Source organism: Panthera onca, chromosome E3, assembly GCF_046562875.1.
Source record: "Panthera onca isolate mPanOnc1 chromosome E3, mPanOnc1 haplotype 2, whole genome shotgun sequence".
Lineage (NCBI taxonomy): Eukaryota > Metazoa > Chordata > Mammalia > Carnivora > Felidae > Panthera > Panthera onca.
Genome location: NC_138354.1, coordinates 4,957,180 through 4,984,951, shown reverse-complemented (window position 1 = coordinate 4,984,951; position 27,772 = coordinate 4,957,180). Strand labels below are relative to the sequence as shown.

At 45.3% G+C, this 27,772-nt stretch overlaps 2 protein-coding genes across 4 annotated transcripts in view; both read right to left on the bottom strand.

The window, feature by feature from the left end:
* Positions 1-24,783, bottom strand: part of CYTH3 (cytohesin 3) — a 175,789-nt gene extending 151,006 nt beyond the window's left edge. Inside the window, exon 1 of the mRNA XM_078439720.1 lies at positions 24,743-24,783. The gene's annotated coding sequence lies outside the window, so the exon portion shown is untranslated. The remainder of the gene's footprint in view (positions 1-24,742) is intronic.
* Positions 1-25,051, bottom strand: part of SMIM10L3 (small integral membrane protein 10 like 3) — a 64,458-nt gene extending 39,407 nt beyond the window's left edge. For 2 of the 3 annotated variants that reach the window (XM_078439724.1, XM_078439725.2), the window contains exon 1: positions 24,743-25,051. In XM_078439724.1, coding sequence (XP_078295850.1) covers positions 24,743-24,928 — 186 coding nt within the window. In that variant the 5' untranslated portion in view covers positions 24,929-25,051. Of the gene's footprint in view, positions 1-5,766; positions 7,540-24,742 lie in introns of those variants that run through there. The other variant, XM_060649569.2, reaches the window with a different exon arrangement.
* Positions 25,052-27,772: the final 2,721 nt, after the last annotated feature.

Below are 27,772 nucleotides of genomic sequence, written 5' to 3'. Positions count from 1 at the left end.
TCCGTGAGTTCAAGCCCCGTGTCGGGCTCTGTGCTGACAGCTCAGAGCCTGGAGCCTGTTTCGGATTCTGTGTCTCCCTCTCCCTCTGCCCCTCCCCTGTTCATGCTCTGTCTCTCTGTCTCAAAAATAAATAAACGTTAAAAAAAAAAAAAAAATTTTTTAAAAACATTAAAAAAATTTTTAAAAAACCTCTGTCAGTTACAAATGCATAGGGAAATGGAGAAAATAGTGAAGCTGTTACTTATATAGTACCCCATAATTTAAAACATCAGGAACATGGGGCACCTGAGTGGATCAGTCGGTTGAGCGTCCAACTTCGGCTCAGGTCACGATCTCACGGTTTGTGGGTTCGAGCCCCACGTCGGGCTCTGTGCTGACAGCTCAGAGCCTGGAGCCTGCTTCGGATTCTGTGTCTCCCTCTCTCTCTGCCTCCCCCGCCCCTTGTACTCTCAATAATAAATATTTTAAAAATTTTTTAATAAAAAAATTGAATGTGTCCAGATTAATAAAGACCATTTTGTAACGGATGACCTCTTCATACTGTATTTGACCTCATCTGCCAATCTGATGTGCAATGGGCAATGCCCCCCCCATAGCTACAAAAATAAGAACTACCTTCAAAAAAGTCCTATACTAGGGGGCCTGGGTGGCTCGGTCGGCTAAGTGTCTGACTTGAGCTCAGGTTATGATCTCACAGTCTGTGGGTTCGAGCCTCACTTCAGGCTCTGTGCTGACAGCTCGGAGCCTGGAGCCTGCTTCAGATTCTGTGTCTCCCTCTCTCTGCCCCTCCCCTGCTAGTGTGCGCTCTTACTTTCTCTCTCTCAAAAATAAACGAACATTAAAAAAACAAAACAAAAAAACTGCCCTGTAGAAGTCAATAAGCAGGTTTAAAAAAAACATAAAAACAGGTTTCTTCGGTCATGCTAATAGCCATATCAAAATACTTAAATTATGAAAAAGCCATCACATTTTTCCGAGAAAAGAGGCCTCCCCCTCCACAGGATTTAAGCCCTGCGGTGTCTTCCTGACTGGGCCAGGTCCCTCGGCCTGAAAGATTCTCATCTAGAACCAACTGGGCATTTTTGTCCCTTTTTCTGGATCACCCTGCCTCCTCCCAACACACTAAAGCCCGAGGCACCATCTGTTATGAATCTGAGTAGTGAAGTAATCAAGGTCAAGTCTGAGAGTGAAGTCCTGGTATTTTATTGCTTTTGTGGGCAAAAGACAAACTCATGGCTAACCTACAGGAAGCTGACAGAGAAACAAAGTCTTTTTTTTTTTCTTTTTGGTGTGATAGTCACCATATTAAATGATGTAAATGTTAAAGTAAAATGGCTGGTTCCAATCTTCCAGGACCCTTTTCAGAGACCGTGTGACAAATACAGGGAATAAGGAATACCAGACTGTATGTTATGTTCAACCCAATACTTAGTACTTACGTGCAACCAAAGTGTGGTGTTTGACTAAGATATTCTTGTTAGAGAATCCCTAACACAGAAAAAAAAGGAGACTGATTTCAACAGAAATTCCAAATGTTGCAATGTTTTCGTTTATTTTTAATATTTATTTTTGGGAGAGCACAAGCAGGGGAGGGGCAGAGAGAGAGAGAGGAGGACAGAGGATCCAAAGCAGGCTCTGTGACGACAGGCTGACAGCTGTGAGCTTGAACTCACGGACCGTGAGATCATGGCCCGAGCCGAAGTCAGATGCTTAACCAACTGAGCCACCCAGGTGCCCCAAAATGTTGAAATGTTTTTATTTTTTATTAAAAAAAACTTTTAATGTTAATTTATTTTTGAGAGAGAGAGAGACAGAGTGCAAGCATAGAATCAGAAGTAGGCTCCAGGCTCCCAGCAGTTAGCACAGAGCCCGAGGCGGGGCTCGAACTCACGAACTGCGAGATCACGACCTGAGCCGAAGTCGGACGCTTAACCGACTGAGCCACCCAGGCGCCCCCCCCTTCCATGTCATCTAAACAAGCAGCGGTGCAGAGTGCTGGCAGACTTCTGTGTAATAGGAGAGAAGTTTCCAGAGTTAGAACATGGAGCCTATTTCCAAATTCTCAAACAAATTACTCATTTTCCAAGAGCAGAAACAGAAGCCTCAGTAGGCAGGAGACCAGCAAACAGGATAAAACACTGAAAGCATTAAACAGTTAACTGCAGAATTCCCCTCTGCCAATACTGTGGTGAGGCAGGGACACCCTAGAACAACTCCTTACATTGTTACGTACCTAAACAATTTGAAAACCGTAAAGAGCTACTCAAGATACCACCAGAGAAAAACCGCAGCAAAGCCCACTCTTGCTCCAGGAAATAACTCATCTGTTTACCAGAAGGCAACAGCACTGACGGACTCCTCAGACCCAATGGGGACGTGCCACAAAGATGACTGGGGTGCCTGGGTGGCTCAGTCGGTTGAGCGTCCGACTTCAGCTCAGGTCATGATGTCACAGTCTGTGAGTTCGAGCCCAGCGTCAGGCTCTGTGCTGACAGCTCAGAGCCTGGAGCCTGCTTCGGATTCTGTGTCCCTCCCTCTCTCTGCCCCTCCCCGGCTCGTGCTCTGTCTCTGTCTCAAAAGTAAAAAAAAAATATTTTTGAAAAAATATGACAATGCGCAGGTCGGATCCAGTGGGGCTGCCACACGCCATCCCAATTCGCCCTAAACACTTCCGTTCCACCATATGCCGCCGCAAAGCAAGATCACCTGTCCCAGGAAAAAAAACGTATCCTGTGAAGATGGCCTATCCTAAACAGCAAGCCCCTCTGCACACAGTCTTTTCTAGTCAAATTTCAGTCATGCCAACATACAGCTCAACAAAGCCTGCAGGGCTTGAAGCACAAATGGAAGTACACAAATGCCTTTTAAACTGATCTGATTGATCACGTTTTGGTAAAAATAAAATTGGAAAAGAAGAGGTTAACATTTTAGAAGGAAAGGGAGCCAAGTAGAAGCAAACCATCCTATTAAATCCAAGGCCTCGGGGGGCACCTGGGTGGTTCAGTCAGTGAAGCAACCGACTTCAGCTCAGGTCGTGATCTTGCGGTTCATGGGTTCGAGCCCCGTGTTGGGCTCTGTGCCGACAGCTCAGAGCCTGGAGCCTGCCTGGGAGTCTGTGTCTCCCTCTCTCTCTGCCCTTCCCCCACTCACGCTCTCTCACTCTCAAAAATGAATAAATGTTAATTTTTTTTTTTTTAATGTCAAGGTCTCTGGGCACCTGAGTGGCTCAGTCAGGTAAGCATCCAACTCTTGATTTTGGCTCAGTTCATAATCTCATGGTTGGGAGATCGAGCCCTGCACCCTGCTTAAGAGTCTCTCTCTCCCTTAGGCGTGCCTGGGTGGGTCAGTCGGCTAAGCATCTGACTTCGGATTGGGTCATGACCTCGCGGTTCGGGAGTTCGAGCTCCACGTCGGGGTCTGAGCTGGCCTGGAGCCTGCTTGGGGTTCTGTGTCTCCCTCTCTCTCCACCCCTCTCCCACTCAGGCTCTCTCTCTCTCAAAAATAAACATTAAAAAATATTTCTCTCTCCCACTCCCTCTGCTCCTTCCCCACTCATGTGCATGCCACATGCTCTCTCAAATAAACAAACAAATAAATAAATAAAATCCTAGGTCTCTAACTTCAAATGTCTACACTGAATGTGGTATCACTTGGGGTGTGTTTCAAAACTTCCACCACTAGCCAGTGCTGAACAGCACAGTTTCTATCTCTGAGATCTTCTAGTTTAGAAGACCCTTAATTCTATCTCCTTGGAAGGTTTAAAAAGGAGAATTTTAAGTTATTTGAAAGGTTTATAAAGGCAAATTTTTTAATTATCTGTGGGAGAATATAGGGAGAATTCTACAGTACATTTTTCTATGTGAAACTGTGTAAATGGTCTGTGTGAAGTTTTGAATACAGTGATTTACAGCAAGCTCCAAATAACACATGCTTTGTTATTTACAAAACCAGTCATCATACAAGGATCTATTTCAATGCAAGTTTAATTTCTTATTCTTTATAGGCTTGCAACTAACTCCATAATCACCTCAAGACCAATGTTACATTGGTTCTTTCATTCCAACGTTAAAAATGATGATTTCCAGGGGCACCTGAGTGGCTCAGTCAGTTAAGCATCCAACGTCGGCTCAGGTCATGATCTCGCGGTTCGTGGGTTCAAGCCCGGCATCGGGCTCTCTGCTGTCAGCTTGGGAGCCTGGAGCCTACTTTGGATTCTGTGTCACCCTCTCTCTCTGCCCCTCCCCTGCTAATGCTGTCTCTCTCAAAAATAAGAATTAAAAAAATAAAATATAAAGAAAAAAATTATGATTTCCAAAAGTGAATAACCAAATCCAAGATTTTGTACCATGGGGAGTGTTTCTAAATTTAAAATGATTGGGGCGCCTGGGTAGCTCAGTCCGTTCAGTGTCTGATTCTTGATATCAGCTCAAGTCATGATCTCACAGTTAAGTGAGAATGAGCCCCAGGTCCGGCTCCATGCTGTCAGTGAGGAGCCCGCTTGGGATTCATTTTATCTCTCTCTCTCTCTCTCTGCCCCACAGCCCCACTCACTCTCTCCTCTCTCAAAATAAACATTTAAAAAATATTAAACAAAAAAGTTATTGTGGGGGCGTCTGTGTGGCTCAGTCGGTTAAGCGGCCGACTTCAGCTCAGGTCATGACCTCACAGTTTGTGGGTTCGAGTCCCACGTCAGGCTCTGTGTTGACAGCTCAAAGCGTGGAGCCTGCTTCAGTTTCTGTCTCCCTAGCTCTGCCCCTGCCCCGCTCAGGCTCTCTCAAAAATAAACAAACATTAAAAAAATTTTTTAAAAACCACATACCTTAGTATATAACCACATGAAGACATCCCAGTTTTGTTTTGTTTTTTTTTTTTTCCCAGTTGATTTGAGAGAGGGCACAAGCAGAGGAGTGGCAGAGAGGGAAAGAGAATCCCAAGCAGGCTCAACGCTGACAGCACTGACAGAGCCCCAACACGGGGACTCGATCTCACAACCAACCTCAATATCTTGAGGCCTTTTTCTTTTTTTTTTAACATTTATTTTTGAGAGCGAGCAACTGAGTGAGCACACAGCGGAGGAGGGGCAAACAACAAAAAAGTGGGGCAGAGGATCCGAAGCGGGTTCCAGGTCCAGGTTCCAGACGCTGATAGCAGGGAGTCTGATGCAGGGTTCGAACTCACAAACCACGAGATCATAACCTGAGCCGGGCAGATGCTCAACTGACTGAACCACCCAGGTGCCCCAGATATTCCAAATTTATTAACCTAGCATCTGGAACTAAATAGAGAATTCCAGATTTGTTCTTTGCAATTGGTTGAAAATGTATACACTTGTAACTTATAAAACAAAGGAAATAAAACAGTCGATGGGTCGTGGAAAGTTCTGTCCCAAAGGAGTAGACTTAGTTTAAAACAAAGGTAGGGCGCAGGGGAGGGCTTGACAAGAAAACAGTTCCCATTGTAAAACATTTCCCTGTGTCCTCGCCTCACCGTCCATCACTGACCCCAAACGGGGGGTCCTCTAACCAGGGTTTTCACTGCCCCAACCATCCTTCACCCTGGCCGTGATCGTGGTGAGCACCGCCCCAGAGAATCACAGCACCTCTCGCTATATCCTGGGAGGAAAGTGAGAGCTGAGTTCCGACCTGGCTTCTCGGTTTTTCAGGCTTTGCTTCTGGTCTTCTAAACCAGCAGCATACCTGGACTGGCGCCGAGAGACTTCTCAATACGAGGAAGGCAGCGTTGATAAAAGACAAGGGGAGCCAAGGCTATACACACTTAAAATAAGACATTTATTATGCTAAGTAACAAGTTGTCATTTTTCACTTTCCCAAAACACTGAAACAGCACACAAACGGATACAGGCAATTGATAGCCCCGAAAACGGTGAAGTCTCACTTTGGGACTCCTTAAAAACTCCACGCTCTGAAGTGACCTTTATCGAAGTTATCAACAACCAGAGGCGTTACCTCAGAAAAAATGTTAGTATAAGAGATACCTCCACTCCTAGGAACTGGAACCTTCTTGTAAGGGAAACACTAGGTCCGTCTCTCCCCAGCTGAGCTGCAGCAGACAAGTCCCAAGCTTGCTTTTATTTTAGGCGACACTGGTAGGGCTCCCAGTTTGAGAAAGGACTATACTAAAAGTACATTTAATATTGCAACTTTCACTGTAGGGCCTCCATTTAAATGGCGTTTCAAGTGGAAGGAGAGGAGACGTGAGGATAGAAGTCAAATTGTGCTGCAGCCCAAAATTATTCTACAGAATGCGGAAACGGGGACAGCTGTCAACTACGGAGGGGCTGGCTTGTACAAACAGCAGCCGAGCAGACGGCCTGGGGACACAGTACCTGGGGCAGTAGCCCTTGGCAATGAGTGCTGAAGATCCATGAAGAATTCTGTGAAGTCTTCACGTTCTAACCTGATACTGATACGGGATGTATTAATGTTCTCCTTGAAGTGGCAGCCCAATCCTCAATGTGTTTTGAGCACAATTTAAAGGAGGCTCAAAAATCTCCTCCCGCATCAACAACTTCCCAGGACTTTCATTTCCACTTCCTCTGCTCACACCAACTGAGGCAGGAACCTCACTGCCCCGTAACAGGCATCCAGACCAGTGTCGAAGAAATCATCCTAAGACAGCTTTTAAAATTAATCTCACTGCTTTTATTGTTGTGCTCGCACCTTAACTACGGCAAAACGGATTCGCGACCTCCAAAGCCGGTAGAGCCAGCAACCCTGGTGTTGTCTGCAGATCGGCTGAGGGACTTCGTACACGTGAGAGCGTTTTCTTGTATTCTGTTTGCTCTGAAAACGCGGGCTTTGAACGGCCAAGGAAAACACATTCTGTCTCATCAGTCAGGCATACTTCGGGGCGTGCACGCAGCAGTGTTGACCGGACGAGATGCAGGCAAGACAGTTCTGACTCGGAGCCTCGCCCCTCTAGAAGAGCACTTGGCGGGTCCTCCTCAGAAATCCCCACTTCTGACCGTTTCTGAAGGCACGGCAGTCCTGGCCCCCAAGGCTCTCCTTTGTGGCACCATCCTCTGTGGCTGTCGCTGGCCCTGGGCCCTCCTCCCGGCCAGCCCCTCGCCAGAGCTCCCCCACCCCAACACGACACCCCAGCACAATGCTCTCCCGCAGGAGCACAGGACAGATCCACAGTCTTGCTCTGGGCCGCCGCGGGAGCTGAACTTCTTAAGGATTCTTTCAAACACGGAAGAGCTTTGTTGCCACTGTGAAGCGAGAGGCTGACCTCACTCAGAGCATTTTTCACTTCCGTTGACAACTCCTCATTTTGTGAAGTTCCATCTATGTCATCCACAGGCATGTGCATCCGGGAGGACGGGCAAGGGCTCTCCCCCTGTGCTGCTTCAAGTCCACACGGCAACTTGTCTGAGTCCCCTCCTGCCCCCTTCACCTTCCCGGGGCGGGTGCCCAGAGCCCCCACTCTGTCCCTCATGCTGCGTGTTTTCTGGTGTGGTAGCCTGATGACCTGCCTTTGTCAGTCAGCAGAAGGCCTTCAATGGATCTCAATATGAACCTGGAAAAGATAACCAAATTAACGTGTTATTAGGAAGACAGAGTCTTAAAAGAGCCTACACACATCAGGTGGTTTCCTGACAAATATGAAGATCTCTTGAGCTGTCTCTGGTACCAAGGATTCCTACGTTTTGATAGAAAACAGGATGGGGGCGCCTGGGCAGCTCAGTCAGTTGAGCGTCTGACTTCAGCTCAGGTCATGATCCCACGGTTGGTGGATTCGAGACCCACGTCAGGCTCTGTGCTGACAGCTCAGAGCCTGGAGCCTGCATCGAATTCTGTCTCCCTTTCTCTCTCTGTCCCTCCGCTGCTCGCTCTCTCTCTCTCTCTCTCTCTCTCAAAAATAAGTAAAACATTAAAAAGAAAAAAAACAGGATGACAACCTACCAATTAGATATCATAACAAAAAGAACAATATTAAAAAACAAACCAAAAAAAACAGTACTTTATTAATGCAGTGTTTCCTAAAAATACTTACTTAAAAATAAGAAAAAGATACACTCTTAGGCTTTGTACTTTTCAGAGCTATTTAGTTATTTCTGTAGGTTCAATAAAAATTTGTCCTCTCTCTAATCAGAATATAATTAAGTGATTCAATTACACAAACCAAGGCCTTACCTGATGTGTGTCCTATTTGAGAATGATTCTCAGTGACTCAGGCATGACAAGCCACTTTTAAGGAATCAAGGTCAACTTTATTTATGGATCTCATGTCTACAAAGCCCTCTCAGGAAAAGCCAGCGTGGAGGGGTCCTGGCATACAACATCACGGCCTCAAGGTGGTAAGGAACAGCTGGCAGGTCAGGAACCGCAGCAAATTTTGGAGCCTTGGTAAGAGAATAATTTACCCAACTTTATACGTACTACAGGTAAAAATAAGGAGGAGAAAGTTTCTTGGGCTTAGGCATCTGACTGTGGCTCAAGTCATGATCTCATGGTTTGTAAGTTCAAGTCCCCCATAGGGTGAACTCAAGTCCTGCTTCAGGTAAAAAAAACAAAACAAGACACAAAAACAAGAAAACAAACCACTAGGTTTGTGAACACTAGCCCCATTGGTGTAAAAACGCAAGTCCCACTTCAAGTGAGCCCTGCTTCTCTCTCTGCCCCTTGTGGAATTCTCTCTCTGCCCCTCGCTCACTTGAACCCTTTCAAATAACAAACAAACAAACAAACAAACACCCAATCTTAGATTCTGCATGAAAACTTCAGGACAGAAGTTGATTTGTGACCTCAGTGTTGTTCAAGAGCAAACTCAAGGTGGCCCATATGGTTAACACTCTTGCTGCACCTGCAACCCTAATGGGACCAGCCTTTTTCTGTTACCAAGAACAATATTTCTTTGACATCATTATGCTCCAAACGGGAAAGAGGTCAGGAAAGACTGTGAAAGGCCATGAAATAGACCCAATGACAGGGTGCCCTGTCCAGTGCATCCTTAAGGTTATCTAAGTTTACAGGGCCCTACTCCTTTCTCTGAGCTGCTTCACAAACTCTGTAAGTTATAGAAAATATGAGAAGGCAGGTGTGAGAAGGCAATTTTTTTTTTTTTTTTTTTTTTTAGAGAGAGACAGCATGCAAGCGGCAGAGGGGGCAAAGGGGGAGAGAGAGAGAGAATCCTAAGCAGGCCCCATGCTCAGTGCAGAGCCTGACATGGGGCTCAATCCCACAACCCTACAATCATGACCTGAACTGAAACCAAAAATTGGACCTTCAATCGACTGGGCCACCCAGGCGCCCTGGCAAATTATTTCTTATCCAAAGAAATAAACGTTTTGTCCAGAGGAATGCAAATGATTATTCCCCTGTTGATACAGACAAATTTTACATCCACTTGTAACTTCATTGTGGCATTCCTGATAACGTATGTTTTGTCTAAATTCTCCTTTAAAATTTTTTTAACGTTTATCTATTTTGGGGGCAAGACTGCATACACAAGTGGGGGAGGGGCAAAGAGAAAGGGGGACAGAGGATCTGAAGCAGACTCTGTGCTGACAGCAGAGACCCCGATGAGGGGTTCAAACCCACAAACCATGAGATCATGACCCGAGCCAATATCAAGAGTCAGACGTTCAACCAACTGAGCCACCCAGGCACCCCTAAATTCTTCTTTAAACTGATCATAACATCTCAATAGTTCCCTCATTAACGAGTTAAAAAAAAATGTTGACCTGGGCTCCTTTAAAAAACAACCATAACCCCAGAGCATCAATACATGTAAAATAAAGAAATACATAAATTGTATTTAATAATTTTTCTAAGAGACTAGCCTAAGGAGCATCGATCTAACAAAAACGCACAACTCTGTTGGGAAAAGGAGGGATGCAAAAGTGAGGCATGAGGCAGAAGCCGGTGAAAGAGCTGACACTCATCTCCCCCAGTAAGACAAAGACAAAGCCTAAGAGTGAAGAGTCCAGAAGCAAAAACACAATGTAATTCCAAGACAGAGAAACACGCACCAGGAGAACCAGCTGTAGCTGAAAGGCTTGGCACCGGGGACAGAGAAATGGGAGGCAGAAAGCTGCAGTTTCTTGAACTAGGGGAACTAGGAGACTCCTCTAAGCTAGAGGAGTGTGTGTGTTACATTTTTTGAAAAGTTAAAGAGGGTACACTGGGAAGGAAATAAACAGGTATTACTGGAGGCTGAAGCAGGAGCAGAGAGCTAAGGGATGGGGCCGTGGAGCCAACAGGGGCTCACGAGAGGCAGTGGCCACAGTTCAGGGAGCATGGCCTCCATCAGCAGGTGATGGAAAGCCACTGAGGGATCTTCTTGGGCTGGATGTGCATTTCAGATTAATCACTTGGCTGCAGTGTGGCGGCTAGACTGGACAAGAATCACGTTAGACCAATTAGGAGGTTATTCCAATAGTGCAGGGAAAGAAGTGAAGCTGTGAGGGAAGGGGAGAGATGGAGTATTTTCCCAGTTGGTGGCTGACAGATGGCAGAAAGAGAGACAACCACAGGTTTCTCTGACCTTCAATTCTGGGTAACGAAGGTGTCATTAACAGAGAATGTAAAGGAGCAGCAGGTCGGAAGGAGCATCAAACAGCTCAGATGGGGACACAAAGAGGTTGACTATGGGAACTGGGCAAGCAACTGGATTATTAATCAAGTCGTGAGCTCAAGAGTGATGTCAGAACTGAGGACCTAATTCTGAAGTCTCCAGCTCCGGGGAGGTAGATAAAATGATGGCCCTGGTAAAACACGTCCAAAGAGAAGACAGAAAGATGGCAGGGTACAGAAGGCCGGGTCCGACCAAGATCTAGCGCGGGGCCCACCAGAGCCACCAAGGAGGAAGGCACAAAGCACCTTGAGAAACTCATGGTCATAGACACCAACGGCACTGAGTGCTTCAAAAAGAGGGTGGTTAGTCGTGTTTCTTACACAAACAACTTAGCTCCAAGTAAACGCTAAACTTCATACAGTCTTCTAGTCTAGCAGTTGCTAAATGGAGTGATCCCACCTCAACGAACAGAGGAGAAAATACCAGATGATATGTGTCTAGTTCATTTTATCTCATTGCCCTTTTAGCTTTTTCCATGTTTTACAATATATACCATATTTTGGTAGAGCAAAATGTACAGTTCACAAATAAGTACATACATCTCTATTTGTAGGGCATGCTCAAAACTTTTTACCAATAGGGGCGCCTGGGTGGCTCAGTCGGTTGGGCGTCCGACTTCGGCCCAGGTCATAATCTCACAGTTCGTGAGTTTGAGCCCCGCATCGGGCTCCGTACTGACAGCTTGGAGCCTGGAGCCTGCTTCGGATTCTATGTCTTCCTCTCTCTCTGCCCCTCCCCAGCTCATGCTCTCACTCTGTCTCTGTCAAAAATAGATAAACTAGGGGCGCCTGGGTGGCTCAGTCGGTTAAGCGTCCGACTTCGGCTCAGGTCATGATCTCACGGTCCGTGAGTTCGAGTCCCGAGTCAGGCTCTGTGCTGACAGCTCAGAGCCTGAGCCTGTTTCAGATTCTGTGTCTCCCTGTCTCTGGCCCTCCCCCATTCATGCTCTGTCTCTCTCTGTCTCAAATATAAACGGTAAAAAAAAAAAAATTAAAAATAAATAAACTAAAAACAAAAACAAAAAAACCCAACTTTTTACCAATAGAAATGTGACCATTTCTGTACAGACCTGATAAAAATGTATTTGAACAGTATAAAGTAATACACAAATGTAAAATACACTTTTTTTTTAACTGACCTAACATTATATTAGTTTCAGGTGTATGACATGATTCAGTATTTGCAAATATTACAAAATGATCACCACAAGTCAACATCCATCACCACACATAATCACAATTCTTTTCCTGTGATGAGAACTTTTAAGAGGTGCAATCTTGTAAGTATGGATTCTGGGGACAATTCAAAACCAATACAGCTGACCCTTGAACAACACCAGTTTGAAATGCACAGGTCTTTTTCAATAAATATAGTGCAGTTCTATAAAATTTATTTTCTCTTCCTGAAGATAACGTTTTCTTTCCTCTAGCTTACTTTTTGTAAGAATACAGTATATGATACAAAATACATGTTAATCAACTATGTTATTGGAAGGTTAGGTTGGGGGGGGGTGGGGAGTCAAATGTATATGTGGATCTTCACCTGCACAGCAGTCAGCATTCCTAACCTCCCACATTGTTCAAGGGTGAAATGTACTTTCAAAGTTCACCACCTCAAAATCTCATCAGCTTCCCTGGCCAGTTCTTTCAAAGTAACTTTGCAAAGCACATTCTTTCAAACCTTCCATTTACTTTACTGATTTGTAATGTACTAAACGAACATTTTTTCTGAAATTGAAGCATTCTCAAATATATTTTTAATACATATTAAAATAGGTTTTAAAAAAATTCTTAAGAAAAAAAACACGTCATTTAACAGGGGCCAACTCTCAGGAAAATTAGTTCTAACCATTTTTAGTATGTCCTTGTACTAGAACTTAGTGCCGTTCAGAAAGATGAAGGTTTTCCAGAATTGTGTTAAAATACTTAGCTGAGGTACCACTAAAATAATCACATATTTATTAATGCTACAACAGGTTTTTTTAGTTTATTTATTTATTTTGAGAGAGCATGCACGCGAGAGGGGTGGGGAGAGCAGAGAACAAAGGATAGAGAATCCCAAGCAGGCTCTGCACTGTCAGCACAAGCCTGATCCCATGAACCTTGAGATCATGACCTCAGCCAAAATCAAGAGTCAAACACTCAACCAACTGAGCCACTCAGGCACCCCTAGAATTCTTGTGTTTTTTTTTTTTTTTTTAAGTTTCTTTATTTTTTTTAGTAATCTCTACACCCAGCATGTGGCTCGAACTCCCAACCCCAAGGATCAAGAGTCGCATGCTCTTCTGACTGAGCCAGCCAGATGCCCCGATAGAATCAACTGTTCACTGAAGATCTACTTCTTTAGTAAATTCAGTAATTACGTATTTAATCTCTTGACAAAAGTACTTCAGGTCCAGGAAAACATTTTGGCTCTGATTCCTCAACTAGCTAACTCTTCTGATATTAGACACACACATTACTTATATTTTGAGAACCAGAAATAACTTTCAAATAACTTCTAAGCATGTAGTCATTTATGAAATATTGTTTTATTGAAGTAGTTAGATGAGTTTCAAGTGTCCAACAAAGTGACCTGACAATTCTATGCATCATGCTCTGCCCTGCAAGGGTGGCCACCATCTGTCACCATACAACACTATCACAGCACCAATGACTATATCCTCTATGCTGTACCTTCCGTGCCCGTGACTTAATCACTCCGTAACTAGAGGCCTGTACTTCCGTCCCCCTTCACCCATTTTTCCCATCTCTCCGACCCCTTCCCCTCTGGCAACCATCAGTCTGTTCTCTGTATTTATGGGTCTGTTTCTGCTTTCGTGTATTCATTTGTTTTGTTTTTTAGATTCCACATATAAGTGAAATCACATGGTATTTGTCTTTGTGAAATATTTTTTGTAACTTATTCTCACTACGTTACATATATATATATATATATATATATATGTACATTATGTTGTACCCAATGAAGTACACAATTATACAGTTATACACAATTATACAGTTAACTGTCCTTGTCCCTAGAAATCTCATTTCCACTCCCCAATAATAAGCAACATAAACTGTGGCAAACAAACTTATCCCCCAAAATGTTGACCATCAGAATGAAGGAAGGAGTCTATTTTGAAGTTCAAGACAGTATGATTCAGGAAAAATCAAGTACAATACTGGAAGTAAATTCTTTAATGTACTCCCTCACCCCACATCCCCCCACGAAAAGATGACAAAGGTTGAAAATGGAACCACAAGACCAGAGGGGTGATGTGCACAGGGAACAGGATTATCTGGGTATGCCCATGATCTCCAGTCCAGACACGAGAAATCATCTTCCACCAAAATCCTTGCCTGCTGGACGCAGCTGACCCGCTGCATGACAACAGTCCTGACCCAATTAGGCAGCTGCTGCCCTCTTGGACTGCTGTCACCTTACCTTCTCTAACCTGAGCTATTAATGGCCTCAGGGACCTGACAGTCTGGATACACTGCTCCGTAAACTAAAAATATCCTGGCCTCTATGCTGCTGAAAGCCAGCTGGCAAGGCTATTCCCAAAGGGGGCTGGCGAGAAGACAGCTCAACAGCAGGGTTGGGACAATGGGCTTGGATTGGCGTCCTGCCTTACAATGGCTCACAAACACGCTCCAGGCCCATCCTGGCCTCGCCCGGCTTCCAGACGTGAACATTCGCAGACCTTAACATCGCTGCGCTCGTGACTAAAACCATCAGACTGAGCAAGTGGCCAACACACATTCCTCAAATTGCTACCCAGCTTACGGGCACCAGGCTGGCTCAGTCAGAAGCGCGTGCAACTCCTGATCTTGGGGTCGTGACTTCAAGCCCCATGGTGGACATGCAGATCACTTAAGGAAATAAAAACTAAAATCTAGGGGCACCTGGGTGGCTCAGTTGGTTAAGCGTCCGACTCTTGACTTCAGCTCAAGTCATGATCTCAGGGTTCGTGAGTTCGAGCCCCACACGGGGCTCTGCGCTGACAGGGCAAATCTTGCTTGGGATTCTCTCCCTTCCTCTCTCTCTGCTCCTCCCCTTTTCGCACACGCTCTCTCTCACACACACAATAAATAAACTTTAAAAACTAAAAGTTTAAAAAAGTAAAAATTAAAAATTGCTACCCTGCTTAGAGGATGAGAAACGGAACAACTCAGTCATGTCCACATTAAGCTGAATCATAACCACAGGAAGCACGGCGAGTGCAGAGTTCCTGTCACTAATCACTCAGCACATCCCGACCATACCTGCCCTTAAGAGCCAACTGTGCAGCTCTCACTAGCCACTGCCCTGTGTCATCCTCCTCTCACCCGGACCAAAGGCACACTCACACGTCCGAGGGCCAGGCTGTGTCCCGGCTCGGGGGCCTCAGACAGTCCTCTGTCCTCACGGTGCTGTGAGGACTCAATGTGTGAAAGCTCCTGGCGTCCCCTCTGACCGGCCTCACATACACAGCTGCTGTCAGCACCATCGTCGACACTGTTTTAGGGGATGAACAATAACAACACGGCTGAGGGGTTCTGTAAAGCAGGACACACAGCACTGCCCACTGATGGCACCGTGTTAAGTGGCCTCAACACACACCAGTGCGTTTCCGTGGAGGGGTAGAAGCCCAGACCCGGCTGTGGTGGCCGACCAGCGAACGGGGAGCACCCGGAGGTACCCCCTGCATCGCCGGAGGAAGCAGAGTACGAGAAACCCCAGGGGAGGGCAAGTTGGGTGTTTAACTTGAAAAATTATTCACGAGGGCATAAAACCTTTCCTCCGGGATTCTACTCCTACGATTTTCTGCTACAGATTCAATGTGTAAGTGTTCACTGAGCCCCGACACTGAGCAGGACTGTTCTAGGTGCTGGTGTTAGGACAAACAGGGCTCTTCTCGAAGCTTACACACACACAAGTTAACATACACGCAAGGACAAAAATGTCATTCACACCAAGTTTTGATGGCAGTGCAGTTTGGATCCGTATCACAATATATATACATATTTACCAGAATAAAATAGGGCTGAATTCCTCATAACCTAAGAGTCAGGAAGGCCTTTTGACTAGGACAAACCCAAAGGTCAGAAAAGATTATTAAATTTAACTACATAAAAATAAATTTCAGGGCATGGCTGGCTCAGTCATTGAGAACATGTAACTCTTGATCTAAAGGTTGTGAGTTCAAGCTCCACGCTGGACTTAGGTAGGGAGGAAGGTAGGAAGGAAGGAAGGAAGAAACAAGATTAAAAAATAAATTTCAGTATGTCATACACACACCATAAAGGCAAATAGCTAAAACAAAAACAAACAAACAAAAAAACCTTTTCAACAAGGCTCTAAGAAATTGAGACCACCACCAAAACCCAACAGAAAAATGGGCCAAGAACATGGGTAGTTCACAGAAACATGATTGAGTCTCTCTCACACACCATGTCTTTTAAGGAAGGTGTGTTGGCTCAAACACCAAAATACACCACACGGCAAGGGCCTCCCAGTATCTCCCCTGCTGATGAGGTGCCTCGGCCCATTTCCCTCCAGCATTCCCAAGAGTCTCCCTGCTTCCGCCCTCAACTGTGGTGTGCAGGAGTGACCCTTGTGAAATGGTTCAAAACAGGATTATTGTTCTACAATAACTCCTAGCTAATATCCAAGAGAAATGAAAACATGTCCACACAAACCCTGTACGTGAATGTTCCCAAGGAGCATGACTCGTAACAGCCCAAAAGTGAAAACAGCCTGGATGTCCAGCTGATGGACAGAAAAGACCAGATGAGGCTAAGGAAGGGTCACTGATTGGAGGAGACACAGTAACTAAATGCAGCGTGGGGTTCTGGAACAGAAAAAGGACGTAGCAGGAAAAACTGGTGATATCCAAATAGTATCGGACTGATGTTCATTTCTCAGTTTTGAGAACTGTGCCACGGTACAGTCATCCCCCCAACATTAGAAGGTGGGCAAAGGGTCTATGGGAGCCCTTGGCACTCTTTTCACAACTTTTCTCCAAGTCCAATCATTTCAGAGTAAACGTTAAAAAGCAAAACAGTGATCCAGTCTGAGATTTTTTAAAAAACGCCCCAGGGTGGGGTGAGGAGCCGAAGATGGTGTAGGCCTGAGGAAAAACGTAAAACAAGATGAGCAAAGAGCGGAGCTTTACTGAAGACGGGTGATGGAGACATGCATATATAGCTACTCTATTTCTGTGTATATCTGAATGTTCCAATAAAGCTTTTAAAAAAAAATGGTCCTTGAAAAAAGTAAATCACATTAAGTCACATCTCAGCGAACCATCTCCCATTTCACGCAGAGTACAAGCCAAAGTTCTTGTAAAGGCAGGAGCCACCGCCCTATAATCCCCTCTCCCCAGTTTGTTATCGCGATCACAGAACAACAGAATTAAGAAGAGACACTCAGAGGGGCATCTGGCTGGTTCAGTCAGAAGAGCATGTTACTCTTGGTCTCTGGGTCATGAGTTCAAGCCCCATGTGGGGTGCAAAGATCACTTAAATAACAAACTTAAAAAGAAAAAAATAAACTTTTATGACAACTTAACATTGACACGATATCCAAGGATGTGATCATTTTTCTAGCAATCACTTTAAAAATTGTAAAATATACATTAAATTTATCATTTTAACCACTTCCGAGAGTAGTTCAGTGGCATGGAGGACATCCGCACTGTTGTGAAACCATGACAACCATCCGCTTCCCGAACTTTTTCATCTTCCCAAACTGAAAATCTGTCTCCATTAGACAAGTCCCCATTCCTCCCTCCCACCAACCCCTGGCAAATGCCATTCTACTTTCTGTCCCTAGGAATTTGACTTCGCTAGGGACCTCATGTAAGTGTCCTTTTGTGTCTGACATTTCATTTAGCATAATGGCTCAAGGTTCATCCAACTTATAGCAGGTATCAGAACTTTATTCCCTTTGAAAGCTGAATAATATTCCATTGTACAGACACAATCTGGTTTATCCACTCATCGGTGATGGACACTTGGGTTACGTCTACCTTTTGGCTCCTGTGAGTAGTGCTGCTGTAAACCATGGAGTACAGGTGTCTAAGTCCTTGCTTTCAAATCTTCTGGGTACATCCACAAAAGTGGAATTTGCATCATATAGTGATTCTATGTTAAACTTTTTGAGGAACCACCAAGCTTTCCCACAGCAACTGCACCACTTTACATTCCTACCAACAGTGCACTAGGGTTCTAATTTCTCCACATCTTAGCCAGTATTTGTTTTTTTCCTTTTTGAAATTTTATTATAGCCATCCTAATGGATGTTAAGTGGTACTCTCATTGTGGTTTTGATGTGCATTCCCCTAAAGACTAATTTTCCCCCCAGCATTGGCTTTCACTGCCTCCCTGGCAGAGAGGAGGCATCCTGAGGGGGTGAGGGGGGCGGGGCGCGGCTGGGACAGGGAAGTATTTCTCAGTCTGTGAGGACTGTGACTCATATGTGTACCTGGGGCCATGAGCGGAGGCTCTTGGAAGCTTGGCATGGGGGTTCCCAAGTCTGGGTTCGGAAACTCTGTCAGTAAGAAATGAGCGGTCCCTCACCCATCAGGTCTGTGATGGCCTCTGGGGTAGGAATGGTTCAAAGGGGCTGCAGGTGTCTCAGAGAGAGAAGCTGACCCCCCCCCCCCACCCCGGCCACCTGCAGGGCCGGGGCAAGGAACAGGGCATGGCCAACGGGGCTATCACTTTTCTTATCAGATAAATATGATTTGCATCTTCTCCCATTCTGTAAGTTGTCCTTTTCACGCTTGATAGTGTCCTTTCACAAACAAAATTTTAAGTTTAATCTTAAAGGAGTCCAATTTATCTACTTTTTCTTTTGTTGCCTGTGCTTTGAGGAAGACTTTCCCCTATGTTTTCTTCTAAGAGCTCTTCAGGGGGTGCCTGGGTGGCTTAGCGGATTAAGCATCCAACTTTGGCTCAGGTCATGATCTTGAAGTTCATGAGTTTGAGCCCTGCATCTGGCTCTGCACTGACAATGTAGAGCCTGGAGCCTACTCCGGATTCTGTGTGTCTCTCTCTCTCTCAAAAATAAACATTAAGAGCTTTTCAGTTTTAGCTTATGTGTTTAGGTCTTTGATCCATTTTCAGTGAATTTTTATATACAGACTAAGGTAAGAGTTCAACTTCATTCTTTTCCATGGGAAAGCAATTCATTTTTATTGGTCTTTACAAGTAGCTATCAGAAGGTACTATGGTCTGAATGTTTGTATCCCCCCCAAGATTCATATGCTGAAACCCTAACCCCCAAAGATGATGGTATTAGGAGGCGAAACCTCTGGGAAGTGTGTAGGTCATGAAAGGAGAGCCTTCATGAATGGGATCAGTGTTCTTACAAAGTGGCCCCAGAGAGAACCCCAGGCCTGACCAGGAGAGGACAAGCGAGAAGACACAGGCTTATGAGCCAGGAGGTATCTCACAAGGGCATGGCCATGCTGGTGCCTTGGTCTCTGACTTCTGGGTGTCCAAAACTGGGAGAAATAAATGGTGGTTGTTTGTAAGCCACGCTGTCTGTAGAGGCAAAGAAACACTGGTCCTTCTCCACAGGTCATTTGAGAAGCAATGCTCAGGCTCCCTCCTGACTTGGGGCCGCTCCTCCCAGTTTGCCACTGACCAACACATTTATGAAAAAATGGGGTCTTATTTGTTTGTTTTTGAGAGAGAGAGAGAGAGAGAGCGTGCGCATGCGCACACATACAAGGGAGAGCCAGAGCCCAAAGAGGGGAGGGGCAGAGAAAGAGAGAGAGGGAAAGAATCTCAAGCAGGCTCCATGCCCGGTGTGGAAACCGACAGGGGGCTCAATCTCACAACCCTGGGATCATAACCTGAGATGAAACCAAGAGTAGAGGCTCAACTGGGTGTTACATGTAAGTGATGAATCACTGAATTCTACTCCTGAAACCCTTATTACACTATATGTTAACTTAAATTTAAATAAAATTAAAAAAACAAAAGAGAGAGAGAGTCTCAACCAACTGGGCCACCAGGCATCCTGAAAAAAATGCTTTAACTTTTTTTTTTTTTAAGTTTATTTATTTATTTTGAGAGAAAGAGAGATAAACCATGTGAGCAGGGGAAGGACAAAGAGAGAGAGTCCCAAGCAGGCTCCACACTGTCAGTCTAGAGCCCGATGTGGGGCTTGAACTCACAAACCATGAGATTATGACCCGAGCCGAAATCAAGAGTCAGATGTTCAACTGACTGAGCCACCTAGGCGTCCCGAAAAAATGGTTTTTACCTTACTTTTCTTCACTTTATATGTGGTTGGTATCTTTTAACATTAGTACATATAAATCTAACACATACACTTTAATATCTGCTTGAACCGTTATAGGACTTTGTGTGAGACTTAAAAATAACTTGATTCAAGGATACAGGTTTTCACTATACTGTTTTTTCAATGTATTCAATGTACAACCTATTTTATATAGGTTTCAAAGTTTTTTAAACCTATTTCAACCTATTTACATAGGTTACAAATTTTTCAAAAGTTTATAAGAAACAGACCATGATTCAAGCATTCATTTGAATTGCATAGTATTTTTGTTTCCTGCATGTTTGGTATTTCTCATCTCAAAGTATATAATTGTTCCTTATTTCAGGAGCTGGAACAAATTCCTAACTGAGTTGATGATTTTGACTTGGCCTCTTAAGATTTCACAAAGCTTTTAAGTTTATACAACGTTTTCTTAAAATTCTATCATTTCCGGGGCGCCTGGGTGGCGCAGTCGGTTAAGCGTCCGACTTCAGCCAGGTCACGATCTCGCGGTCCGTGAGTTCGAGCCCCGCGTCAGGCTCTGGGCTGATGGCTCGGAGCCTGGAGCCTGTTTCCGATTCTGTGTCTCCCTCTCTCTCTGCCCCTCCCCCGTTCATGCTCTGTCTCTCTCTGTCCCAAAAATAAATAAAAAAATGTTGAAAAAAAAAAAAAATTAAAATTCTATCATTTCCTACCAATCAAGCAACAGAATAAGGCTCCTTTCAAGCTGCACTTGACCCTACAAGGAAGATCCTGGGATCTTTACTTTTTTAAATTGTTCAGACACAAAATCATCTAGTCAGAGTCAAAGCCGAAGTCCTTTCAATGCCCCTAAACCTCTCTGTCCAAGTCTCCTGGCACCTGCTTCACACACCAGGCTCCTGCTGTTCTAGAACACACGGGGCTTGCACCAGCTGTAGGGCCTTCTGTGCCCCACAAGAGTATACAAGATACTCTTCTAACCTAGACATCTCCCTGTCTCCACGGCTAAAGCCCTCACTGCCTTCAAGGTTTTGCTCAAATGCCACCTAATCAATGAAACCCACCCCTCTATTTAGAACAGGAACCAGCTCCCCCACCCCACCTACACTCCACACTCCAGAATTCTTTTACCTGATTGGAATAAATGAGTACAGATTTTCAAGTGATAGGCAAACAGGAAAACACGGAGCTGTGGATTTAGAAAGTTCATCAGAAGGGAGACTACGACAGAGCAATTAGGAGCAGCCCAGGAGAGGGGCCGCACAGAGAGGAGCCAGAGGAAGCTTCCCTGGGCTTGCTCAGCACAGGGCAACGTGGCTGACATGAAGGAAGACCATGATATTGCTCAGTGTGACAGCTGTCATCCACCTTCACCGGGTCTTTTCTCTCACCTTTTTGAGGCCTTTTTAATGGTTCTAAGAATCTGGTGACCAGGGCCTAAGATACTCAATTCTTCCCATGGGCAGAACTGCAAAGTTGGAGGCATAACTTGTTACGAAGGTTCTCAGCACAATCCATCATCTTGCTTTTACTACATTTAGTGTTCCGGATGGATTCTTAATTTTCCACAGCCTTGTATTTCAGATTCTGTGTAAATAAGCAGGATGCTAAGGACTCTAGCAGATTAAGGCTTGCTTGCAAACCATATTTTAAAATCATAACCCTTCTCAGCTTACAAAACCCTTTTGCATCTATTTAATCACCTTTCACGTTAAACAGATGTCAACCTCCTGAGAATGTGTCGCTGCCCCACAAACAAATGATGTGGGGGTCCTAAGTAGCCAAGTGGGAATTAGCATCCTTTACTCCAGCGCCCCTGTAACGGAGAGGATGGGTACAGGGTGTTCTGAGTAAAAAGGCGTCAATGACCTGCGGCCGTCCTCCTGCTCAGATTCTATTTCCCACGGCACTTCCCTTTACAAGAGGCTGGAATCATTAAACCCTTAAATCAGGTAAGTTAGTAATTGTCCACAAATGAACAGAAACTCTAAACCTACAGGGGCATTTAATGCAGCAGCTGTGGGGCGCCTGACTCAGTCGGGGGCCCAACTTCAACTCAGCTCATGGTCTCATGGTTGGGGGTTCGAGACCTACACTGGGCTCTGTGTTGACAGCTCAGTGCCTGGAACCTGCTTCGGATAATGTGTCTCCCTCTCTCCCTTCCCCCTCCCCCACTCATGGCCGGTCGGTCTCTCTCTCAAAAATAAATGTTAAAAAAATAAATTAAATAAAGCAGCAGATGTGACTATCACAGGAAAGAAAAAGTTCCCCCACCTCCACCGTCTCCGTCTCCCCCTCAGCATGTGCTGGCTGCTGCAGCACTTGATCAAGCCCAGCAGCAAACCTAAAATCCTGACGCAGTTCTCAGTGGACCCGGTGACCACTTTGTGCCTCCCTCGCCCCCACTCACTCCTGAACTGAACAAGCCCGCACTCTACTCCCACAGCTCAGCTCCCGGAATTCTCTACCGCCACGCTGCACCTGGACTATTAACTGGCACCAAATCACCCATTCTGGGCTTTGGGGACTGGTGCATGTTGAGCTCTTGTGAGTGCCCAAACCACTCCAAATAAAGCTCCCTTCCCTCCTCTTATATGCATCTACCCTCAATCCCAGCAGTGCAGATTCCTTGTTATGAAATTTGTACTTGAGTAACAGTTCCAGAGATTCTCAAACAACTACCAACCAGTGAGATTTGGAAACCCTAAGCATGATGTTAGAAATGGAATTCTTTAAGAAAAAAAGAAATGCTATTTAGAAATGGAATTCTTTATTCCTTATTACTTAAACAGGCAAGCCTTCAATACCCTTGCAATGAAGAGAGCAGTGCAAAATCATACAGATAGGATGATCACACAAGTCCTCTCTGAAATCAGAGCTGAAGTGTGAAACTGTATCAGCATTCAAAGAACCAAAGGAAGAACAGCCTGTGCAAATGGCCAGGAGCAGAAGAGTACGAAGAGTAGGGAAGAGTGTGAGAGAGAATAGTAAACAAGGAGAAACTCAAGTGCGAAGTTAAGAGAGGTAGGCAAAAGCCAGATCTGCAGGATAAAAATGCATGAACTACATTGTGCACCATGAGAAGTTCTGTTCTGTTGTTTTGTGGGAAATGGCATCTATGTTTAAAAAAAAAAAAAAAAAAAAAGACTTGTCTACTGCCTGGTGAAAAATAGATGGTCCAGGTGAGTGATTATGGTACTTTGGACTAGGGGGTGGTCATAAATAGATAACTGGACATATGACAAAGGTGATTTTTATTATTTTAGAGAGAATCAGAGTGTGAGTGGGGAAGAGGGGGAGGGGGAGGGGGAGAATCTTAAGCAGGCTCCATGCTAAGCATGGAGCCTGACATGGGGCTCAATCCCACGACCCTGGGATCATGACCTGAGCCAAAATCAAGAGTTGGATGCTCAACCGACTGAGCCACTCAGGCGCCCCTTTTTAATATTTACTATTTTTTTAAGTTCTTGTAATTGTATATATAACTGCAAAGCATTAATGCAGTTCTAGACTAAAGGTTCCAAAGCAGGAACTTGGGGGTCAAATATAGCCTGAAGCCATGTTTTGTTTTGGCCAAAGTTGACTTTTTTTAAACTTGAGCTAATCTGGTATCAAAAAAATCACCATTTCCAATTTCTCTTGGAAATCACTAGATCTGGCAAACAACAGTTGGCTGGTGGCAACTGGCTAGAGCACAGGCTTTCTGGTTTACCCCAGTCCCCACACCCAGCACACTTGACTCGTTCATACCACCTGCTGGAAAGATCTTCCGGTCTGGTACCTTAGTTTAAGGATGCCACAAGCCCTCATTCACATAAAAATATCCCAATTTGGATCTTGAAGTAGATATGCAGGTTCATCTCATCTCACCTCAACACAATTTTGATCAAGAACTGGTTTTAAGTAGCCTACCATCACCAGTGATAGGCACCCAGAACCTAAAGGTCCAGGCACAGAGATAATTCCGTTCTGATAGAACCAAACCAGGGTGAGGAACAACACCCACATGGTCTCAACGCGCCTGGTCCTACCACTCAGGCTTCCTCATTTTGCACACCAGGAAGCAACACAAGTACTGTCAGACTGTAAACTCCAGGAGGGCAGGAACCTGTGCCTCCTCCATCAAAGCCTGAGCCAGGCACCCCAAGCTGTGTAAACGGAATCCAACAGGAGTTTGGTATTTAGCCATCTATGACACACCTGTAAAGGAATACTTCTCAATCTGACAACTTTCCATCCCACTAGCAAAAAACATCGCTAATTCAAGGGATGTAAAACTGTCATTTATAGCAAAAGTGATCTCCAGGGTTCCGACTGTGTGTCTACCATTTCACATCCGAGTAGTTTTGGGACTCTGAAACGTTTTGTGTCTCTGCCTCTTCCACTTAATAATGTTCCCTCTTCACCCTCACCCCACCTCCACTCCGACCAGGAGAGAGAAAATACACGTATCACAACATCAACTAATCCTTTTAAGTTTCACAAACAATCTTCTGAAAAGCTTTGTCAAGTTTGGTAACTAGCAGACTCAACCACAACCCCATCTCGCAAACCTAACCTTTTGCAACCTTCTGGGCACAATTTCCTCTCCCGGGCCTTTCCACCGGTGCCAGCATCCACCATCCCCGCGGACCCCACGCCCCAGCTGTAGGCCCTCAGCCAGGGCAAGCCGCTCCACCCCGCCCGCAGCCTCCTTTGCAGAGGGAACAACAATAACCTCCGAGGATTTTTCTCCCGTGGGGTGCAGGAGAAATGCACGGTGGTTGGCGTACACTCAGCATCCAGCTTGGCAGCTCCTGTCAGCATCCTCGCCGTCCGGGGCGGGGAGGGGAGGGCGGCGCGGGCGGTCCCGCGCTCGGGAGGGTCACGGGAGGGGACCAGGCGAGCGCGGCTCACTCACCTGCAGGCGGACGTTGAGCATCATGGAAGCCACGATGTAGAGGTAGGGGAAGTTGATGCGCAGCCGCCAGGCCAGGTCGAAGAAGATGAGCAGCGTGCGGGTCAGCCCCTTGCAAAAGACCCCATAGGAGCGGGCGGCGGCCGAGCGCGAGAGGCGGACAGCCAGGCCCGACAGAGCCGCCGCCATATAGACCGGCGCCCGCCGCCCGCCCGCCGCGCACCGACCGGCCGCAGACTCGGGCCGCCCGGCGCTCCGAAGCCCGCCCGCCCTCTCGGCGCCGCGTCGCCCCCGGGCCTCCGCCCGGGCCGCTGGGCCGCGCTCGGCGCGCTGAGGGAGCGAGGGAGGCGGCGGCGACGCCAGGGGCGGGCGGGCGGCGGGGAGCGGAGTCCACGCGTCACACTCGGGGAAGCTCCTTCGCGAGCCGCCGCCTGGTCCCAGCCGGGCCGCGCGGCCTGACGTCACAATGCCCGCGCCGCGCCTGCGCACCTCTGCCCCGCCCCCTACCCCGCCCCTTGTCACCTTCCGCAGGTGAGACGCGCATGCGTGGGCCAGGAGCGGCTGGATGCTCCCCCAGAGAGGCTGATGCGTTGTCTCCGTCTGCCCCCTAAAGGTAAGTAGGAAAATTAAAATACACGAGAAGGTGAACAGTGAATTTTAAAGCGTTGTACAGTGTCGGTGTTCTGAGTCCTGCGGAACTGTACACTTAAAAATTGTTAAAATAGTAAGTTTTATGTAATGCATGTCTAACCGCAATTGTAAAAAGGGCCTGAGGGGCAGAACATGCTCCCCGCTTAGATTGTTTCAGGACTCCAGCCATTGTTGTTCAACGTCAACTGATGTAAAATTTAATCTTTTTTTCTTGTTTTAAATGTTTATTTATTTATTTTGAGAGAGAGTGGGGGGAGGGGCAGAGAGAGAGGGAGACCGAGAATCCCAAGCAGACTCCACGCTGCCAGCACAGAGCCCATCGTGGAGCTCCATCTCGCCAACCGTGAGATCATGACCTGAACCGAAATTAAGAGTCGGATGCCCTGAGCCACCCAGGAGCCCTTAAAATTTAATCTATAGGGGCGCCTCGGTGGCTCGGTCGGATAAGCGTCTCACTTCGGCTCAGGTCATGATCTCAGGGTTTGTGGGTTCGCACCCTGCATCTGGGTGTGTGCTGATAGCTCAGAGTCAGCTTCGGATTCTGTGTCTTCCTCTCTCTCGGCTCCTCCCTTGCTTGCACTCTGTCTCTCTCTCTCTCTCTCTCTCTCTCTCTCTCTCTCTGGAAAATAAATGAACATTTTTTTTTAATTTTGATCTTTAATAATTATAATATGAATTAAGCCCCTAATGTAAAAAAGTAAAAATATTGAAACTTACAAAACTTCTAGTATTCTGGTTCAGGGTGTTTTGTTTTCTTGACAGTGAGTTTTTACATTCATACTTCAGCATATAGGCTTCTATCAAAGATTTTCATGGTGTGAAGGTAGATGCTTTATTTCTAGTTTCAGACAAAGTATTTCATGTCATTACTTCTTGCTACCAATGAAAGTCTGGGAATTTGGTACAGGTGAGGAAAAAACGAGTTGCACTGATGAAATTAAAAGCAAGCCTTGGGGTGCCTGGGTGGCTCAGTCGGTTAAGCGTCTGACCTTGGCTCAGTTTATGATCTCGTGGTGAGTTCGAGCCCCGGTGCCGGGCTCTGTGCTGACAGCTCAGAGCCTGGAGCTGCTTCAGATTGTGTGTTTCCCTCTCCATCTGCTCCCCCACCACCCATGCTCCGTCTCTCTCTCAAAAATAAATAATACAACATTAAAAAAAAATTAAAAGCAAGCCTTTAGCCCTCTAAGAAAATTAGAAAGCAACAGCGTGAAAATAGATTTTTTTTCGAAAATAGATTTAAATGCAAAATTGCTTTGCCCCAAAATGGGTTTGCAATAGTAATCATTTATAGAAGTCATTTAAAAATTTTCTACCCTGAGGGGCACGTGGGTGGCTCAGTTGGTTAAGTGTCCAACTTCAGCTCATGTCATGATCTCACAATTTGTGAGTTGGAGCCCTATGTTGGGCTCTGTGCTGACAGCTCAGAGCCTGAAGCCTGCTTCAGAATCTGTGTCGCCCTCTCTGCCCTTTCCCCTGTTCATTCTCTCTCTCTCTCTCAAAAATAAATAAACATGAAAAATTATTTTTTTTAAAATTCTCTACCCTGAAATAAATTCACATTCAAAATCATTTTTAAAAAATTTTTCATTTTACTCATCTATAATACAAAGAAGGTTAAAAATAGGTTATAAATCATTTCTAGTATTGTCTTTATGACTATTATTTAGCACTATCATTTTTCTTTAAATGTCTACTGTGTAAAGATAGTACTTTTTTGGGGGGTGACTGGCTGGCTCAGTTAGTGGAGCATGCAATTCTTGATCTCAAGGTCATGAATTTGAGCCCCAGGTTGGGTGCAGAGATTATTTAAAAGTAAAAATATTTTTTTAATTGTACTTTTTGATGCTCATAATCCTATATTTACTATCCATTGTGTTTCAGGCCAAGACCATTTTAAGTAAGTATTTCAGGGTTTTTGGGTTTGGGCTAGTTTTATTATTATTAAAATAATTTTTTTAAAGTCTTTGCACAAATCTTTAGTTTCCCTTATTTTTGCAACATTATATTTTGCCATATTTATTGCTGCCATAAAAAGCTCACTTCCCTTTTTTTTTTTTTTTTTTTGGTAAGCTATTTTTTTCTTTCAGCGCACAGTGGATGCTATCTCTGAGGATGCAGAAAACATGGTGCTGAATTATCATCATCATTCAAGCTATCCTTCCCCAAAAAGCAAAATGAACACTTCTTTGCACAGTATTTAGAAAACAATTTAAAGATTTTAAAGGCTAGAGTCTTCAGTGGAAAATTTGCCGAAATTACAAAATAAATCTGACAATGTGTGAACAGGTTTGGAGATCAGCTGAATTTATTCTTAGGCCTGTAAAGATTTTCACTGGGTGGAGATTTGGCAGTCCTGTTTATTAGAAGTATGTTGAAAGACCA